The sequence below is a fragment of the Psittacula echo genome, assembly GCF_963264785.1.
Source record: "Psittacula echo genome assembly, chromosome: 4".
NCBI classification, from domain to species: domain Eukaryota; kingdom Metazoa; phylum Chordata; class Aves; order Psittaciformes; family Psittacidae; genus Psittacula; species Psittacula echo.
In genome coordinates, this window is record NC_137738.1 from 85,217,260 (window position 1) to 85,238,229 (window position 20,970).

The following is a 20,970-nucleotide window of genomic DNA, read 5'->3' on the forward strand; positions in this document are numbered from 1 at the left end:
TGGAGATACTGGTAAAGGATTCTCTTGCTTTCTACTAGGTTTTGGAAGCTCTTTTCTGTAGCTTTTAACTGCATTTTCCCTTTTGTCTGTTTTGGTTAGGAAACTGAGTCCAGTAAGTATTATCTTCTGTATTTGAGAGCCATGACTGACGTTTCTTTTTGTTTGCTTGTTTTCATGAAAACAAGTTGCACAGTTACCCTTGAATTCTGTTGACTTTCGTATTGCAAAATTTCCAGTTACTGTGTAAAAATCTCATAGTCTATCAGATTTTAAAATCAGCATTAATGCTGTTCAGCACTTGAACCCAATCTATAGGCATAGGAACACAAGAAGTTTTTTAATTGACTAATTAATAATTAATTATTCTTTTAATTAAATTAAATTTAATTTGCATAATAGAACATTATGTAGTTCCAAATCCCTCACTGGAAAGACAGGTACATTTAAGGTGAGTAAGAAAGTTAGAGTGTGTGTCTGTATGAAGAGCTTTGTAAAACTGGAAAATATAGTCTTACATACTTTTGCAGGATTTTTTGCATACTGCAAACTGAATAAATGATAGAAGAACCCCTAAAATAAGTAATATGGCAAATGCCATGTGTCTTTAAAAGTCTCAGAGGAATGTGTTGTTTTCTAGCTTCTGAGTCCTTTCAGTTGCTGCATTTGGTGCTGATGCTTGTATGTCCTGTTTACTCCTAGCTGTTTTCTGTTAGCAACACCTGTGCTCCCTCCCCTTTTTCCTTCCCCTTCCCTTTCCCATTCCATTCCCTTCCTCTCCCATATGTCCTCTTTCTGCATTCTCTCTCAGCATTTGCTGCCATGTTCAATGGTTTAAGCTTAAAATCCAGTGAAATTTATCCCAGACAAACACTGGCACATTGTTGTAGGTCTTCTTGTCCTTCTCCCCTTGGTTTCTATTAGATTAAGGGTTGAAGAACATATTGCCCAACCCTGCATCCTTTTTCAAAATGGTGTAGAAAAAGTTCACCAACAGTGTGCTGAACTTGAGTGCCTGTGGAGTTCTGTAATCTTGAAGTGAATGTCTCACTGGTGTCACAGCTGTTAAGCATAGTCTCAGAAAGGATTATCCCACTCACGTATTAGGGATTTTAAGAGGAAAATAGGCACAGTGAAAATTGGATGCTAGCTATGTATGCTAAACATGTCATACAGGCAACTGGTGTATTCTAGCTCTTAAAGTAGTGCTTTCCACAGTCTTTTAAAATTCTCTGAGTGGGAAATAGCATGTTTTAATTCAGTAGCTATATCCAGTTCTTTGGCATAGCAGTTGCTATACCCAAACATGTGCAGATAAACAGCTTCTTCACTCCTACAGCTTTCCCATAATAAGAATTATTACGCTGATCTCATCAGTGATGTATCTTGTAGTTTGCTATATTTGTCAAAATCTTCATGTTCCAAAATGGATTTTCTGCAGGCACTCAGATGCTTGCTTGAAAAAAATTAATTATCCACAGTTGTAAGTAAATTGTGAGCAAACTTGGGAGAATAAAATTAACACTGCTTAGTACCTCTGGAGTCCATAGAATGAAAAAAAAAAAACCAATGTAGATGAGACAGGTACATCTGTTGATGAGAATAGTCCCCCTTCCCTAACATTTCTGTAGGAGGAAAGATGAAGCCTAACTACTACTGTTAAGAAAGCAAAGCTGCAAAGAAATTGGTATTTTAAGACAGGGTTATATTTTTCCCCTCACTCTGGACATTGTGTTCCTTCTCCTTTCAGCATCCTAAACTCCTTTTTTTTTTTTTTTTTCCTTTTCAAATTGTTTTGATACAGAAGAACACGTATAAATTTGTTTGTTTTATTATTTAAGTGCATATTGGTTGGAAATGTGACACTCCAGGGCAGCCTTGGTTGCAGCGATCATGAGATAGTTGAATTCGAGATCCTCAGGACAGTGAGAAGAGCGTGCAGCAAGCTCACTGCCCTGGACTTCAAGACAGCAGACTTTGGCCTCTTCAGGAACCTGCTTAGTAAGGTTCCATGGGACACAGCCCTAGAGGGCAGGGGGGCCCAAGGCTGTTGGTTGTTATTCAAGGATCACCTGCTCCAAGCTCAGGAGTGTTGTGTCCCAACTAGAAGGAAGTGCAGCAGGAGGGCCAGGAGGCCTCCTTGGATGGATAAGGAGCTGCTGAGGAAACTTCAAAGGAAAAAAGAGGCTTATAGAAGGTGGAAGCAGGGACAGGCGGCCTGGGAAGAATACAGGGATGTTGTCTGGGAAGCTAGGGACCATGTTAGGAAAGCTAAGGCCCAGTTAGAATTAAACTTGGCTAGGGGTGTTAAGGATAACAGGAAGGTATTCTATAGCTACATAGTGAATAAAAGACAGACTAGGGACAACGTAGGCCCCTTCCGGAAGCTATTGGGGAAACCGACTGCCCTGGATTTGGAGAAAGCTGAGGTTCTTAATTACTTCCTTGCCTTGGTCTTCACTGGCAAAGGCTCTGACCACACCACGCAAGTCTTGGAAAGCAGATGTAGGGATTGTGAGAATGAAGACCCTAGGCCCACTGTAGAAGAGGATCTGGTTCTAGACCATCTTAAAAACCTAAACATGCACAAGTCCATGGGACCTGATGAAATCCATCCGCAGGTCCTGAAGGAGCTGGTGAATGAAGTTGCTAAGCCACTGTCCATCATATTTGAAAAATCATGACAGGCAGGTGAAGTCCCCGACGACTGGAAAAAGGGAAATATAACCCCCATTTTCAAGAAGGGGAAAATGGATGACCCGGGGAATTACAGACCAGTCAGTCTCACCTCTGTGCCTGGCAAACTCTTGGAGCAGATTCTCCTGGAAGGCATGCTAAGGCACATGAAAAACAAGGAGGTGGTTGGTGGCAGCCAGCATGGCTTTGCTAAGGGGAAATCCTGCCTGAACAATCTGGTGGCCTTCTATGATGGGGCTACGAAACTGATGGACAGGGGCAGAGCAGGTCATGTCATCTGCCTGGACTTGTGCCAAGCGTTCGACACTGTCCCACATGACATCCCTGTCTCTAAATTGGAGAGACATCAATTTGATGGGTGGACCACTTGGTCGATAAAGAACTGGCTGGATGGCCGCACGCAAAGAGTTGTGGTCAATGGCTCAATGTCCCCCTGCAGACCGGTAACGAGTGGTGTCCCTCAGGGATCGGTGTTGGGACCGGTCTTGTTCAACATCTTTGTTGGTGACATGGACAGTGGGATTGAGTGCACCCTCAGCAAGTTTGCTGATGACACCAAGCTGTGTGGCTCGGTTGATACGCTGGAGGGAAGGGATGCCATCCAGAGGGACCTTGACACGCTTGTGAGGTGGGCTGATGCCAACCTCATGAAGTTTCACCATGCCAAGTGCAAGGTCCTACACCTGGGTCGGAGCAACCCTGGGCACAGCTACAGATTGGGCAGAGAAGAGATTCAGAGCAGCCCTGCAGAGAAGGACTTGGGGGTGTTGGTTCATGAGAAAATGAACATGAGCTGGCAGTGTGTGCTCGCAGCCCAGAAAGCCAACCGTATCCTGGGCTGCATCAAGAGGAGTGTGACCAGCAGGTCGAAGGAGGTGGTCCTGCCCCTCTACTCTGCTTTCGTGAGACCTCACTTGGAGTATTGTGTACAGTTCTGGTGTCCTCAACATAAAAAGGACATGGAACTGTTGGAACAAGTGCAGAGGAGGGCCACGAGGATGATCAGGGGACTGGAGCACCTCCCGTATGAAGATAGGCTGAGAAAGTTGGGGCTGTTCAGCCTGGAGAAGAGAAGATTGCGTGGAGATCTCATAGCAGCCTTCCAGTATCTGAAGGAGGGCTATATGGATGCTGGGGATGGACTATTCATTAGGGACTGTAGTAATAGGACAAGGGGTAACAGGTTCAAACTTAAACAGGGGAAGTTTAGATTGGATATAAGGAAGAAGTTCTTTACTGTAAGGGTGTGAGGCATTGGAGTGGGTTGCCCAGGGAAGTTGTGAATGCTCCATCCCTGGCAGAGTTCAAGGCCAGGTTTGACAGAGCCTTGGGTGACATGGTTTAGTGTGAGATGTCTTTGCCTATGGCAGTGGGGTTGGAACTTGATGATCTTAAGGTCCTTTCTGACCCTAACTGTTGTATGATTGTATGATTCTATATTAAATGATATATCTATATAAGGAGATGAGCTCTGTTAGTTGCAGTAAGGCACCTTGAGATTCTTATTGATAAAATGACCATGATGAAGGAAAGGACAAGAGTACAAGTAGTGGTTTCAAAAATAAGCTGAAATGTAATATGTAATGTGTTTCTTCAGGTATGTTGGGGGATAATATGACAGAATTTAAAGAGCTGGTAATGGTTTGGAAACAGCTTCAAGTTGGGTTGGACGGGCCAGGAAATTTGAACTTCAGAGTGGCAACTGCGGAATTTGCTGCTCCAGGTTAGAAGAGCTTTGGCAGAGTGATATCCCAAAGGAGCCTAGGAAGTATACTAGAGCCGGCCCTCCCGCTGGCACAGAGTGAATAAAACCATCCTAAGCCCCCAGAGAATACCACCGTCACTAATGTTTTTCCTTTGATGCAGCAGTCGTATCACTTCTCCTTCCCTCTTCCCCCAAAACAGGACTGTTTGGTACATTGACCATTGCTGTGTAGGACAGCAATGAAGCCTGGCCTGCCCTCTTCTTTCCCAGTAAATACTTGGTAGCTGTATCAGTATCCTGTGTTTTTTACCAAGATACTAGTTCATATAATGATAGCAAGTGCTAAGATGTATGTAATACTTCTGAGAACTTCTGGCAGAAGTGTAACAAAACACTTTCCCATACTTAATTTTGGACCACAGCTTTCCTTTGGATTATATCTTAATCTAATATTCAAAGATGCAGGTGATGGAAATAATCTGAATAAAAACTACAGCAACAAAAAAGTTGGGAGAGTCCTGATGCAAAGGCAAATCTATTTAAGGCTTAGGTAATAAATATGTTCAGTTTATGGCAATATCTCACACAGAAATCTTGCAAAAGTTCTTAGGCTTGCATTTAAAGAAAGCATACCTGGAATTCATTGCTTATCTTTTGTATTATCTTCATTCTAAGTAATATACATATATTGGCATCGGTATGCATAAAAATATGTGGAAGCTTTTGCAAGGATTTTGACCATGCAATAAATAGGATGGTAAATGCACTTCATGCTATAGTAGTGACTAAATTAATATAGTCTCTTGCCTGTGTTAGCTGTAAAGACGCAGAGACCACTAAACAGTTAACACCAGTATGTGAATGGTGTATGAAGTGAGAAGTAGCGAAGCAGTAAATTGATGCTTAATTCACAGAACGCTATTGCTTTCTTTGCACCTATTAATTTACAGCCTACTGTGCTGAAGAGGTATAAAGGCTTAATTCATACCACATCACAAACTGACAGGAACATAAGAGTGAGAGAACTCACTTAAGGAAGCACTGTGACCTATGGTATAATTTTCCACCGCATTTAAAATAACATGAAAAGCACTAGACTTTTAAAATTAAGCATGTGAACAAGGTTTAAGTACATTAACGGAGAGCTTGGATTGCTTAAAATACCACCAGCATTACTGTCTTTCTAAGCAGACTGTCTAAACCTGGGGATTCAGTGTGCTCCTAAAATTTCCTTATACAAGTTCTAGTGCAGTGTTCTAGAATATCTATACTGTTAGCCTTGTTTTCTCGCGAAATATCTGTTATGTTAGATTCAGGAAAATATATTCTAATGATGAATCAGCTCATACCACTGTATTCAGGTAATGTTAGAAGCTTTTCTTAGAGGTATTTATGAATCACTACGTTTATTGCCTTTACACAGTACCTATCCATTGGAGTCAGCCTCAAGGTAGCTTCCTAATAAGACAAAGCCTACAGATATTTTGACTTTTGGAACTTAAGAATAATATCCCCCTCTTCCTCACCTTTTGCTATATAGTCCTACCAGTGATTCTAGATTTGTGTGAAATAATCACAGTAGTTCTGTAGTAGTAATGCATCTACTCCCTGATTTTTCCACCAAATAATTTTTTTTAAGAATCTGGAATTCAGACTGGGGGTGGAGGTCTGTGTTACTTTGTCAGAAGGAAAAAGATTAATGAAGAATAAAATTAATGAAGAAAACTTTGCTGAGAATGCACGTGTGAATATAAATCTGAAGAGAAGCTAGAGAATTGAGGAAATACTGATTCAGTTTATCTGGGCAAATCACAAATTACAGACATTGGTATTTGGAATATTAAATCAGTCTGGAAAACTGAAAGACTCCCTAGAGTTTAAGCCAACTTCTAGTTTTGTCACTGGTTTAGGAATGGCATTCAGAGAGAAAACTAATTATGGTATAGCAAAGATGCATTGGCATGAGTAGGGGCCTCTTTTCCTATTAGGATTAGTGAGGATGAAGGATGATAATTTGCCAAACTGGTGGTTTTGTATGTTAAATTTAAAATATATTAGAATTGTAATACTGGCTATTGCAATTTCCTTAAAGATATAGTAGGATTATTTTAATACATCTTGAGTTTTTAAAAGTATGTTTTCAAATGCCTGAGTATATGAAAAACTGGTAGGAATTAGTGAATTGAATGCATTCTTAACTTCCCAGCAATTTAAACATTAAATAAAATGATCTCAGCAATTAATCATCTTTTAAAAAAGGATAGAATTTTAGGATGTAGAAATCAGGTATGAATATACATCTTGTTTTATTTTTTGTCCTGGATGTTCTGAAAGATATTAAAACATGGCACATAACAGCTAAAACATTTGTTAGTAGGGTTGGGGTTTATGCCAAGGTTTGCAGAAGTGGGCGTGCTCCTCTAGAAAACTACCTCAGACTCCACTGCAAGCCTGTTTTGGCTAACTAAACTATTAGTTTGTTATGTGGTTCTTTTGCTGAGACCAGTGCTATAATCTACAGCACTTTAGACTAAACCTGTCGATGAATTGTTCTTAACAGTTAATAAATACCTTGGCCCCTTGTATCTCTGTTTAGTTAGCACAAAGAATGCATTGATTATGTCTTTGACTCTAAAAGAATGCTGAATTGAATTTAAATAACATGTTTATTGATGACTACTCTTTTTTTTTTTAAAATGTCTGCACAGTAGGCTAGCAATTTAACTAAATGGGGTTTCTGCGTAGGTCTGCATTTAGAAAGTACTATGCTGTTTTGTATCTCCAATGTTTTAAAGCAATGGATACAGCACAGAAAGTTTAGACATGATATGTAGCCTTGACTGAGATATTGCTTCTGTTTTTCCCATCTCCCACATCGACAAGGGAGAGGACAAACTTCAGGGAAGACAATTTGCTGTGGATAAAAAGAAAAAAACAAGGATGTTGCTGGTTAGACAGTTTAGCCAAGCTTGCAGCGGCAGCACGATGAAGAGTATGAATTTCAAAGGTAAACCCTGTAAAATAGAATTAAAACCAAAAGTTCTTATGATTATTTTTTATAAGTTGGATACTTTGTAGCTGATGAGTATATTAACTTAAAAACTAATCAGTATGCTAATATGATTTGCAAAAAATTGCACCCCCTTCTAGTGAAGCGGATAGAAGGGCCAGAAAAAGAGATGCAAGTTTTCAGGCCACAAAGTGAGAACTTATATTAGGGCAACTATTATTTCTTTAGAATTATGTGATATAAATATTAAAATCTATTTATTAGAAACAGTGCAGGAATATATGATGTGGAGATCTGACTAATACAGTGGAATTCTGTGGTTTTAAATATGTACAAAGTCCCATGTAGAGATATGTGATCCCCAGCATTTGGAGGAAACCAAGCGCATGGTTTCATTCTGTATTCGGAGGTTTTTGAAGCTGTAGATAAGGTATTGAAAGAAAAGCTGAACTTTAGATATTATTCTGTATCAAAACTAAATCCACTTTTCATGACTGTATTCATTTTTGCACCCGTTTTTTTAAATGTTAGCAGCAGGACCTAATTCTCAAAAAACCATCCAGGAAGTAGCATGTAAATATAATTAATTTCAAATGAGGTTTATAAAATGTGTATTTAGTTATGTTGTAACAGTAATCCTCAGTTGTCTTTTTTAGCTGACTGAAGTGAGGGCAGTGTAGTTTACAATACACACTGAAACAGAAGTAGGATATATTCTAGCAGAGCATATATACATATCTACAGGAGTGTCATTTGGCATTTTTTCTGTGTACATAAAAATATCATTAATATTACAAAGTTGAGCACTCAAGAACAAAGAATGCCAGCTTTAGTTTGACCCACTTGTATTTAAAAGTTGACATAGCTTTTTAATTATGCTATCAAATGCTCTTATTTCTCACTGTGCTGTGAGACTGAGTGTCTCGAGTTGCTGTTCTGCATTTAAAGAGACTCTAGTTTGCAGGACTGCTGCCACATGTGTTGAAATCAGAAGTTTTGTGTATTATCTGGGATATTAAAGGAAAAGAAAGAAATGTCTTATGATTACAACAAACAGAGGACATGGGTCTTATATGTGCTTTATTCTTAGGGTTCCTGTGTCATGGTAACAGGTGTCTTCAGATGAGATTTTTGGAAGTTCTTGGTAGTATTGTGGTCCTCATCTTTCATATAGCTGAGTTCAGCTCCTTTAGCTCTTCTTTCAGTTCCAACTTTTGGAGCTTGAACTGAGCAAACAGAATGTCAGTTACTGAAGACTGATTTTTTTTCTTTCTCTTGGAACTGTGTGTTTTATCAGATAAAGATTACTTTGGTGCTGTTTCTGATATTCAGACTTTAGTCTTTGTGGGGGAAAAAAAAATCTTTAAAATAGCAGTATCAGAGAGTGTGTTCCATGTGTGGAAAATAAGTATTTTAAAGGTTTATATTTATCTTTCTTGTGCTGTAAGAAAAATTAGTAGTAAGAGTATAGCAATATATCTTCCAACATTGTGCAAATATAAACAAAAAGATTATTTAGTTTCAGCAGTATTATAAGGGAGCACATTTAAAAAGAGAGAAAATCTTTTACTCTTCCTTTATTATTTATGGACCCTTTTAAATTAGTTTCAGTCTTGTTTAACCAGATAAATTAGTATTTTTTTTTTTAAGGAATTAATTAGCTTGAGTAATTTCTGTTTAAAAACCTACCACTTTGCAACTTAAATATTCTTCTAGTAGCTGTATCATTGGAATTGCTAATGACTCTTCCTCTTGTAAATCATATAATATGAACGATTTCTACAGGAAACAGGTCTGCATATCAGTTTCACAAACTGCAAACGGTGATTATATGTATAATTTAAGACCATAAACATCTATATTTACTCATCTTCCACTCTCTGGAGAAACAAACATCATTCTTGTTTTATCTACCTTGAAAAAATGATCAATTTTGATAGAGTGAAGTATAACATTCCACCTTGGGGAAATTTAAACAAACAAAACCAACAGCACACACCACTACCACCACCACCACCATCATCATCACACTCCTCCCTCCTTGCCAACAGCAGTTTTCCTATGGAAACTTCTGAAGAGTGAAATATATCTAAAGAATAAATGTGAAAACATTAAAAATTACCATTAGCATTTTCTGTTACTGCGGTCAAAACTGTAGTTTAACATTTATGGCCAGCTTAGATCTATTTAGGGGATACTAAAATGTCCTTTTGATACTACCTGTCTCTGTCTACTCTGTCTACTCTGCTGGAGGCAGCCCTGAAGAGCCCTGTACTCCTGAGACCTCAGATGAAGTCAGGTCAATGGAGCAGTTTGCCTTAGTCGATGAGGAATGGGTTAGAGCCCAGTTGAGCAATCTGGACATCCATAAATCCATGGGTCCAGATGGGATGCACCCGCGGGTGCTGAGGGAACTGGCGGAAGTCATTGCTAGACCACTCTCCATCATCTTTACCAAGTCTTGGGAAACGGGAGAGGTGCCTGAGGACTGGAGGAAAGCAAATGTCACTCCATCTTCAAAAAGGGCAAGAAGGAGGACCCGGGTAACTATAGACCGGTCAGCCTCACTTCCATCCCTGGGAAAGTGATGGAGCACCTTATCCTTGGTGCCATCTTAAGGCATGTCAAGGATAAGAGGGTTATGAGGGGCAGTCAACATGGCTTTACCAAGGGGAAGTCATGCTTGACCAACCTCATAGCCTTTTATGAGGAAATAACATTGTGGATGGATGATGGCAGAGCGGTGGACGTGGTCTACCTTGACTTCAGCAAAGCATTTGACACAGTCTCCCACAGCATCCTCATAGCTACATTGAGGAAGTGTGGCCTGGATGATCAGGTAGTGAGGTGGACTGCAAACTGGCTGAAGTAGAGAAGCCAGAGAGTTGTAGTCTATGGGGCGGAGTCTAAATGGAGGCCTGTATCTAGTGGAGTGCCTCAAGGGTCAGTACTGGGACCAGTATTATTTAATATATTCATCAATGATTTAGATGAGGGAATTGAGTGTACTATCAGCAAGTTTGCTGATGACACTAAGCTGGGAGGAGTGGCTGACACGCCAGAAGGCTGTGCTGCCATCCAGCGAGACCTGGACAGGCTGGAGAGTTGGGCAGGGAGTAACTTGATGAAATATAACAAGGGCAAGTGTAGAGTCCTGCATCTGGGCAGGAACAACCCCAGGTTCCAATACAGGTTGAGGAACGACCTGTTAGAGAGCAATGTAGGGGAGAAGGACCTGGGGGTCCTAGTGGACGGCAGGATGACCATGAGCCAACACTGTGCCCTTGTGGCCAAGAAGGCCAATGGCATCCTGGGGTGTATTAGAAGGGGGGTGGTTAGTAGGTTGAGAGAGGTCCTCTTTCCCCTCTACTCTGCCCTGGTGAGACCGCATCTGGAATATTGTGTCCAGTTCTGGGCCCCTGAGTTCAAGAAGGACAGGGACCTGCTGGAGAGAGTCCAGCGCAGGGCAACTAAGATGATTAAGGGAGTGGAGCATCTCCCTTATGAGGAAAGGCTGAGGGAGCTGGGTCTCTATAGTTTGGAGAAGAGGAGACTGAGGAGTGACCGTATTAGTGTATATAAATATATAAAGGGGGAGTGTCACGAGGATGGAGCCAGGCTCTTCTCAGTGGCAAACAATGATAGGACAAGGGGTAATGGGTACAAACTGGAACACAAGAGGTTCCACTTAAACTTGAGAAGAAACTTCTTCTCAGTGAGGGTGACGGAACACTGGAACAGGCTGCCACAGTATCACAGTATCACAGTATGCTAGAGATTGGAAGGGACCTCAAAAGATCATCTAGTCCAATCCCCCTGCCGGAGCAGGAACACCTAAATAAGGTTACATAGGAATGTGTCCAGGCGGGTTTTGAATGTCTTCAGAGAAGGAGACTCCACAACCCCCCTGGGCAGCCTTATCTGTGTAACCTTATCTAGGTGTTCCTGCTCCGTCAGGGGGATTGGACTAGATGATCTTTAGAGGTCCCTTCCAATCTCTAACATACTGTGATATTGTGATACTGTGATACCTCCTAAAAGATGTTAGAACAAGTGCTATCTACCACTGTGATGTCATTCCCCATATTCCTATATATTGCTCTTTTGTTCAGCTATATCTGATACTTAAAAAAGATCTTACAAAAATAGACTGGAATAAAAAAAGAAGGAAAAGAACTTCTGTAGATCATATGCAGCCCATGTACGAAGTAGATAGAAGAGACTGACTTCTAAATATAAGGGCTTTATGGATTATAACATTCATATTCAATGAATTTAATTTCAAACCAATTATATGTTTATATCATGAATTAGCTTAATGATAGACTGACAAATTCAGAACTGAGGCCCAAAATTCAGCTGGTATGGAAAATGTTTGTCTTCATAACCTCAGAAATGATAGCAGACCAGAAGGATGCTTGAGCCATTCATGTGAATCCCTGAGACATGGTTCTCAATACAGCATTTAAATGAACAGACTTTTAAGTGTATTAAAGAGGTAAACATAAAACAGCATTAGACTAGAGCACTGGAGTCAGACTGTTCACAGATTTAAAAGGATGTTTGAAACCTAGATGGGAATTTAAAAAAAGAAAGAAAAGATGATGGAGGAATGGATGCTTGTCTCATCAGAAAGCAGTTTCAGAGGTAAAGGTTTAGAGCATGTACATAAATCCACATCATACCTAACTAAACTAACAAAGGTAGGTATAATTAAGACAAAGAACCTGAATCTGTTTTCACAGCTGAAAAAAGGAATGGCTTTATTAAGTGTTTTAGAAAATTTCAAAGTTGACATTGAATTCTCCAACTCCTAATTTCTTCATATTAAGATTGGAGATCTGCCTTTGATTTGTGCTGTAATCAGATGTAAATCATTATGTACAGCCCAGGGTAACAACAGGATTTCTAGTTTCAGAATATGGAACCTAGATATAAAGACTGACTATATGAGAAGACATCATTCTACCAGTTCTTATTTCTATCTTCACGGCTGTGGAAAGAAACTTCTAAGTAGCAGATCTTGTATTTAGCACTGAAGGTGTGGGATTCCAGAATTTGGCACTATTTATGAGGAGAGTTTCTAAAGCTGAGGGTTTCAACTCTTTTGCAGAGGGCAACTATCAAGAGAAATCTTGGTTTCTTAGAAACTGATGTACAGGTTTCCACAATAAATATTTAGAATTAGCTCACTGCCTCCTGGGTAGCAATGTGGTAATAGAAAACATGGGTAGTGTGTTTGCTTCAGCTGCTGTGTTTGAAAGGAATCCACTACAATCCCATTAGGCTTGATGAAGTTCTTAAAAATGTTAATTTTTCTGTGTACAGTAAGTAGCAGTAAAGCCCTGCAAATCTACATAGACTTGAGAGCTGAATTAATAAGTTTTATTTATATTTGGGATTTATCCTCATTTTAAATGGTTCTATGCTGGGATAACCTCAAGTCATTGTCAAATTTTAGACACTAATCAGCATGTTTAAAACCAAAGAGAATCTATCCTTTCAAAAAAAAAAAAAAAAAAAAGGATTTTATTACATTTATCAGAAGACTGAAAAGAAAGATGACTTGTTTGATATGAAATTGTTTTGAAGAGTTTGCAGCTCCTGATAGTTCCAATTTCGCATATTGTTTCAGAAACTTCTACTTCTTAGGAATGATAATAACAGCTTCCTGTTTGTCGTGGTTTAAGCCCAGGCCGTAAATTAGAACCATGCAGTTTCTACCCCCCTCCCCCCCCAGAGGGATGGGGAGGAGAATCGAAAGAATGTAACTCCCACGAGTTGAGATAAGAACAGTCCAGTAACTAAGGTATAACACAAATCACTACTGCTACCACCAATAATAATAATGATAAGAGAAATAACAAGGGAAGAGAATACGATACCCCCCGCCGGAAAAGAGCCCAACAGAAAAGAGGACGTGCCCTTCCGGGTAGCTCCCAGTTACATCCCCCGGCATGACGTGCTGTGGTATGGAATACCTCTTTGGCTAGTTTGGATCAGGTGTCCTGTCCCTGCTTCCTCCCGGCTTCCCCTCCTCCTCCCTGGCAGAGCATGAGACTCACAAAGTCCTTGGTCAGGGTAAACATTTTGACCAGTAACTGAGAACATCGGCTTTATCAGTATTACTCCCAGGCCAAAAGTCAAAACCACAGCACTGCACTAGCTACTAAGAAGGAGAAAAACTAACTGCTGCTGCTGAACCCAGGACACTGTTTGTGCAAAGTAAGGCATATAAAGCAAGAGCATTTTTTGCATTATTTAGAGGTCTTTATACAGCTTACTTGCTCGTTTTTTCTTGGTCTTTTCTCAGTAAAAACCTGTTACATAAAGCATAACATCAATTGATAGCAATATGGGCAAATATTCTCATTATCCTAGAATTATGACTGATTTTCACAAACCAAACCACTTGTATTATTTATGCATCTCTGATGCCAATCTTATGTACACTTTTGTTAGGATATCATGATCTGATAAATTCAGGCAACAGATCTGAAATTCATAATTAGAAACAAGACCCTAATCATCAACTGTGACCTGTGTGAAATAAACCATAAAAATTCTTCATCTGCAGAAGAGCATATTTTTTCAGGAAAAAAGTTACATGTACCCCTGATTTAGCGTTCTTCAGACCTTCAGTCTCTTTTGTAATCTGCTCCAGTGGTTAATTATCCTTATTGTTAAAAACAAGCATTTTGTTTCCAACCTTGTATATGGCTAGCTTCAGGCACCAGCCGTAACATGCTGTTCTGTCTTAGTCTACAAGACTAAAGAGCTGTTATCAGAGTCCAGTTCCCAGTAAGAGCTTACATACTGTTACCAAGTAATCCTACAGCTTTTTCTTTCATAATACAAAGTGAGTTTTTCACAAAATTATGTCTGATTTTATAATTATTCTTGATATTTTTTTTCAATTCCTCTGCAAATAGCTTTCTCTTCCGCATTATAAACTAAAATTGAGAAATAGGAAAGAGCATTCTGTGGGCTAACCTTCTGGAAGGCAGCTCTGCAGAGAGGGCCCTGGAGTCCTGGTAGGCAGCAAGTTGTCCATGAAGCAGTGAGATGCCCTTGTGGTGAAGAAGGCCAATGGTAACCTGGGCTGCAGTAGAAGAGCATTGCCTGCAGGTCAAGGAAAGTAATCCTCTCTCTCTTCTCATCCCTGATGAGGATTCACTTGGAACACTGTGTCCAGTTCTGGGCTCCTCAGTGTAAGGAAGACATGGAGCTCCTGGAGCAATTCCAGTAAAGGGCTGCTGACAGGAAAAGAAAGAATGGGCATAAACTAAAACACAAGAAGTTACACCTGAACATGAGGAAGAACTCCTTTACTGTAAGGGAGACTGAGCATTGGAAGAGGTTGCCAAGAGAGGTTGTGGAGTCTCTTTCCCTGGAGGCACTCAAGAGCCATCTAGACACAATCCTGAGCAATGTGTTCTAGGTAACCCTGCTAGAGCAGGGAATTTGGACTAGTAGACCTCCAGTGGTCCCTTCCAACTTAAGACATTCTGGCAAATGCCATATTTTCCCTTTCTGGGATGGATTTTTGCATTTTTGTTATGAGAGTCTTATTCCCTGCACCTTACCATTCACCAGCACTTACCTTCCTTGCAGAATCAACACAGAAAAACAAAGTACCTTTACCAGAATATGAGTTTGTAGCAAATAGAGTGTAACAAAAGCATGCAACTGCATGGAGTTTCCTGGCCTCAGTGTTAAATTGTGTTGAACAGTCTGTCCTCATTGAACTTTCCCTGAGACATTAGAGATCTAGAGGGAATTTGTCTAATTTTTGTGTCAGTGCATATTGCCCTTGAAAAATTTATACCTTTCTACATTAAATCACTGGCATAAGCTGCCATTGGCCTCAGACCCAGGCCAACATCTGAACAACTGGAGCTGACTGACCTTCTACACTAGACAGCAACTTTAATTTCTGTCAACACTTGCTGGGTCTAAAGGAGCATGTTTTGCTTTGGAAACACTTGGTTGTGGAAGTGCAGCAATAACAGCAATTCCTTGCCTATAGCAAATGGTTGATGGCCTTATGCATAGCAAGGGTTTGTTTCTTCACTAAGGTAAACTGCTGCACAGAGATGGTTGTATTCAAAGCATCTAAGTTTTGCACTGGCATTCATATCAGTACAGATAGGTATTGCTCATCTGCAAAGAGCATGTGTATTCTGTTACGCTGAACATACTGAAAAGTGCTGGTAACTGTGTTCATATGCAGTTTAGTTTAAGAATGTGTCCTGGTTTAGCAGTAGCAGTCATTTTTTCTACTGGTGCAGTGCTGTGTTTTGACTTTCGACCTGGGAATAATACTGATAAAGCCGATGTTTTCAGTTGTGGGTCAGAATGTTTACCCTGACCAAGGTCTTTGTGAGTCTCATGCTCTGCCAGGGAGGAGGAGAAGCCGGGAGGAAGCAGGGACAGGACACCTGACCCAAACTAGCCAAAGAGGTATTCCATACCACAGCACGTCATGCCCAGGATGTAGAACGGAGAGTCCCCGGAAGGGCTGGATCATGGCAGGGTGGGGGCAAGGTACCAGTTGGTGAGCGGTTGTATTCTCTTCCTTGTTATTTCCTTTATCATTATTACTATTAGTGGTAGCAGTAGTGATTTGTGTTCTACCTTAGTTATTAAACTGTTCTTATCTCAACCCATGGGAGTTGCATTCTTTCGATTCTCCTCCCTGTCCCTCCAGAAGCGGGGGGAAGAAAGGTGGGGGGGGGAAGTGGACTTCGTGGTTCTGATTTACGGCCTGGGCTTAAACCACGACAGTTCTTTTTGGCGCCCAACGTGGGGCAGGAAGGGTTGAGATAACAACAGATCTGACTGAGGCACAGTGCTGATTTATGGGCTCTCAAAGTTGTTCTTTTTGATGTCACAGTTTCTGTATGTCGTAGCTTGCTTGGAGCTGGTATTTGCTGTGTTAGTGTTTATCAAGTGTGGGCCTTGGGCTAAGGTTCTTGTTTCATTGTACTTTATGGTAATGGCTTGCGATACGGGGGGGCTCCGGCAGCAGGGCGGGATGGACGTGGCCGTGGACTTGTACCTGGCCGTCCCGCTGCTCTTCACCGTCCTGGCCCTCGTCCTCGCCTCCGTCTTTGTGAGGCTGCGGGGAGCCGAGGGGGAGCGGCCCCGGGAGCCGGCGGCGGCCGAAGCGGCCCGGGAGAGGGGCCCCGGGGACCAAGCGGCGGCGGGAGCGGGGCCGGAGGCCGGGAAGGAGGCGGCTGCCGAGGAGGGGAAGGAGGCGGCTGCCGAGCAGCGGGAGGAGGCGGCGGAGGAGCCGAGCCCCACGGCCGAGCCCAGCCCCGCGGCGGCCGAGAGCACTCCCCAGCAGCCGTCTGCCGAGCCCCGTGAGCCTGAGCCACAGGAGGATGCAGGAGACCCCGCAGCACTTTCCAGCAAGGCAGAGGAGGAAGATCTGGACTCAGAAAAAGAGAAGCTGGTGGTGAGAGAGCCTTCAAGCACAACAGCTACACCAGCCCCAGTGACAAGTACGGCAGCTACAGCAGCCCCAGTGACAAGTACAGCAGCATCATTTGAGAGTTCTGAAGGTTTTGAATGGCCTTTGGGTACCCTTGGAACCTGCCTGCTGATTGTGATGGGGATCACCATGTTGGCACACACACAGAGTGTGTTCTACCCACGACCATTTTGTCTGATCCCGAGAGTTAAGCAGAGTCAGGTTTGGGTCTTGTCTGGGTTTAGACAATACAGGGGGACCGAGAGGTTTTCCCCAAGGCTGGACAGCCATGAGTGTCATGGTGTGTGGGACAGTATGGGCGAGTATCTAATCCACTGGGCCCCTCCAGTGCTTTGGAAGCGTCGGAGATGGAAGGCAGCTGTGTGGAGTCCCCAACGACAAGTTGCAGAGACTGCTGCAGGGGAGGGTGAATTATTTTGAGCCTGATGGGCCCATGACACTTCAGGCCATCAGGGCAGAGATGCAACATAGAGATGGACTCATGATCGAGGGGTGGACTTTGCAATGGGCCTCTCCTGCTCTGAAAGACTGTTACAAGTGATGGTATATTGAAAATGTGGGATCTGAGCATGACATGAATGGTATGGAATAAGGGGTGGATACTGTCCTGGTTTAGCAGTAGCAGTCATTTTTTCTACTGGTGCAGTGCTGTGTTTTGACTTTCGACCTGGGAATAATACTGATAAAGCCGATGTTTTCAGTTGTGGGTCAGAATGTTTACCCTGACCAAGGTCTTTGTGAGTCTCATGCTCTGCCAGGGAGGAGGAGAAGCCGGGAGGAAGCAGGGACAGGACACCTGACCCAAACTAGCCAAAGAGGTATTCCATACCACAGCACGTCATGCCCAGGATGTAGAACGGAGAGTCCCCGGAAGGGCTGGATCATGGCAGGGTGGGGGCAAGGTACCAGTTGGTGAGCGGTTGTATTCTCTTCCTTGTTATTTCCTTTATCATTATTACTATTAGTGGTAGCAGTAGTGATTTGTGTTCTACCTTAGTTATTAAACTGTTCTTATCTCAACCCATGGGAGTTGCATTCTTTCGATTCTCCTCCCTGTCCCTCCAGAAGCGGGGGGAAGAAAGGTGGGGGGGGGGAAGTGGACTTCGTGGTTCTGATTTACGGCCTGGGCTTAAACCACGACAGAATGCTTAACCTGACAGAAAACAGCATGTAAAATATACAGTACCGCATCTTCTGCATATACTGGATTTTATTACCTGCAGCTGAGAAATTTGAATTTTTAGTGGCTGTTTTTGGCACCTAATACTGTGAAAGTGGGATCTTTAGTATTGAATAGCTAAGGTCAATATGGATTTAGTATCTTATGCAGTGAAGACAAACAAACTTTGATAATATAATGTGACTACTTTTTTTTATATATATTTTAGCAGTACTGTAGTAATCTGTTTTATTAAAAAAAAAACCAAAACCAAACAAAACAAAAAACCCCCAAACAAAACCACACCTGTCTGAATCAAACCGATAATTTTGCCTGCTGGAGGGCTGTGCTTCAGTGATGTTTGTAAGAGGTACTAAGCCTGATTTATTGGAGAAGTTGTGTAAGACCCAAAGACTTCAGAAGGTGTGGAGAAGGTAAATTTTGAAAAATAGGGTATGAAAAGTTAATGAACAAACAATCATTTTTAGTTGCAGCATGTTACTAGAGTACATCTGTCCCACCCAGCAGGTGCATCGTGTGGAAGCTCTCAAGAGTGCTTGTAGGGATGAGGAGAATGTAAATCACAGGTTAAATAGTAAAAAAATAGGCAGAGAGTCAGAAATACAGTCAGTAAGTATGTGAAATATATCAAAATAGAATAATGTGGGAGCTTTTTATTCCATTATTAATAAAAATGATAGGAACTGAAAATGTGAACATGTTTTGTAACAATGTGTTTTAATTTTTAATATATTATCATAATAAAAGATCAGTACGGAAGAACAATACATGGTTTCCAGAGCCAACACAAAAATGCTAGTATCTTAACTTACCCTAGAGGTATTTCCAGCAAAACTAGAGAGAAATTAAACATTTCTTTACTCAAGGGAGTTGAAGATAATTCTTGGTAAATCAACTGTACCGTTAGTATTTATTTATTTATTTAAAAACCTCTTAATTATTTTCTTCATTATCTGGTCACAATTAACAGAACTACTACCATGAAGCTATCATGCTGAAAAACATTCTATTTCAAGTTTAATTTAGAGCTAAATGTTCTCATTCACTGATACACACTAGTATTTATTTTCTTGAAAGTATTCCCTTAGCAGTACTCTCTCAGATGACTTTTTTCAAATAACGGATACCATTCAGTTTCTAATCATTGTATCTAATAATTAGCTTTTACTCCATTATAATGAAGTAGTGCTTGGCTGTGCTTATTTTAGCTGTTGATGACTTTTTTTACAAAAAATACTTTTAACAACTTGCTGCTTCTTTTTTTAATTACATTTAGTTAATATGTTTCTACATGAACATTCCTTTTCTCACTTGAGGTATTGTGTACAGTTCTGGTGTCCTCAACATTAAAAGGACATGGAACTGTTGGAACAAGTTCAGAGGAGGGCCACGAGGATGATCAGGGGACTGGAGCACCTCCTGTATGAATATAGGCTAAGAAAGTTGGGGCAGTTCAGCCTGGAGAAGAGAAGACTGCGTGGAGGCCTCATAGCAGCCTTCCAGTATGTGAAGGGGGGCTATAGGGATACTAGGGAGGGACTGTTTGTTTGGGACTGAAGTGATAGGACAAGGGGTAACAGGTTCAAACTTAAACAGAGGAAGTTTAGATTGGATATAAGGAAGAAATTCTCTACTGTGAGGGTGGTGAGGCACTGGAATGGGTTGCTCAGGGAGGTTGTGAATGCTCCATCCATGGTGGTGTTCAAGGCCAGGTTGGACAGAGCCTTGGGTGACATGGGTTAGTGTGGGGTGTCCCTGCCTATGGCGGTGGGGTTGGAACATGATCTTAAGGTGCTTTCCAACCCTAACCATTCTATGATTCTATGATCAGCTAAACCATGAAATTTCAGTAGTTTTGTATTTAATTGTTACATGTTACATCAAATAATTCTATAAAACTGTGCTATCATTTGTAACACTTAGGTTTCAGACACATTTCAATGCTAATTTTTATAAAGTTTATTACTTATTTACAACTTGAAATAAGTATCAGACGAGCCTTGTTTTCTGACTAACAACCTTCAAACATGAGTCAAAGGACTTTAAAATTACAGCATTTTAAATAATTCAGTTCCTATAAATCACATTGTTTTGTTGTCAATAGGTTTTTATTGTTTGCAGGTCAGTACAATACAAAATTTTGCATTGAGCCAGAAGCAAAAATGTAAAGGTGCTTATGCAAGTCTTTCCCTGTTTATATATTGACTGCAAGGGAGTGTCAAATACAAAGTGATTAGTAATAAGCGTCATATATTTCTAAATTCTTTGAATCACCACCAGTTTTTGATGATACTAATTTAATTTCTAAGGAAAGCCATAGTATTACACAGTTACCACAATTCAGTCATGTTTCATTAGGGAAAACATGATTTAAAAGAGGGAGTATTCAGCAGAACACTTCTTTATGTTTTGGAAAATGTCATAAAATGTCATAGATGAGCAGTTGAGATGTTCGTCTTAAACCTAAGTAGATAAAATTCCTTATTGTTCACAGATTTATATATTTCTTAGTTAAAGCTAATTAGTTGTCATGCTACTGCTTGAATAGTTTATGTAGAGCTATTGACATACTTGAATTCCTAAATACATTTCATTCATCCAGTTTTATCTCTTAATGGGTACCTCAGTTTTTGAAGTTGTACAATGAATCAATTCAGTGGTTTCATGGAGCGGTAATATTTTCTTTCCAATACTTTTCAAACTGCTACTTGTGTTTTAGAGTGATCTGTCAACAGACTAAGTAGCTGAAGGAGTTGACAATGTATGTGTTTCTGTTGAAACTTAATTACTGACAGAGTTTTATTGAACTGCTGGGGAAAAAAATGCCCAACAACTGGTCTAAGATACAAATTTAATTCCTTTTGAGTAATGATAAGTATTGGTAA

At 40.8% G+C, this 20,970-nt stretch overlaps 2 protein-coding genes across 2 annotated transcripts in view; both read left to right on the forward strand.

Moving 5' to 3' along the window:
• The window catches only part of CSMD1 (CUB and Sushi multiple domains 1), a gene marked incomplete at both ends in the record, with an annotated part of 1,184,444 nt that overhangs the window by 596,859 nt on the left and 566,615 nt on the right, over positions 1 to 20,970 (forward strand). The window lies entirely within an intron of this gene.
• Positions 16,447 to 20,253, forward strand: LOC308219684 (uncharacterized protein; the record flags this gene model as incomplete). Its single annotated transcript, XM_080614989.1, has 2 exons — positions 16,447 to 16,915; positions 20,207 to 20,253. 2 exons carry the CDS (start codon positions 16,447 to 16,449, stop codon positions 20,251 to 20,253), a joined length of 516 nt encoding a protein of 171 aa, XP_080471115.1.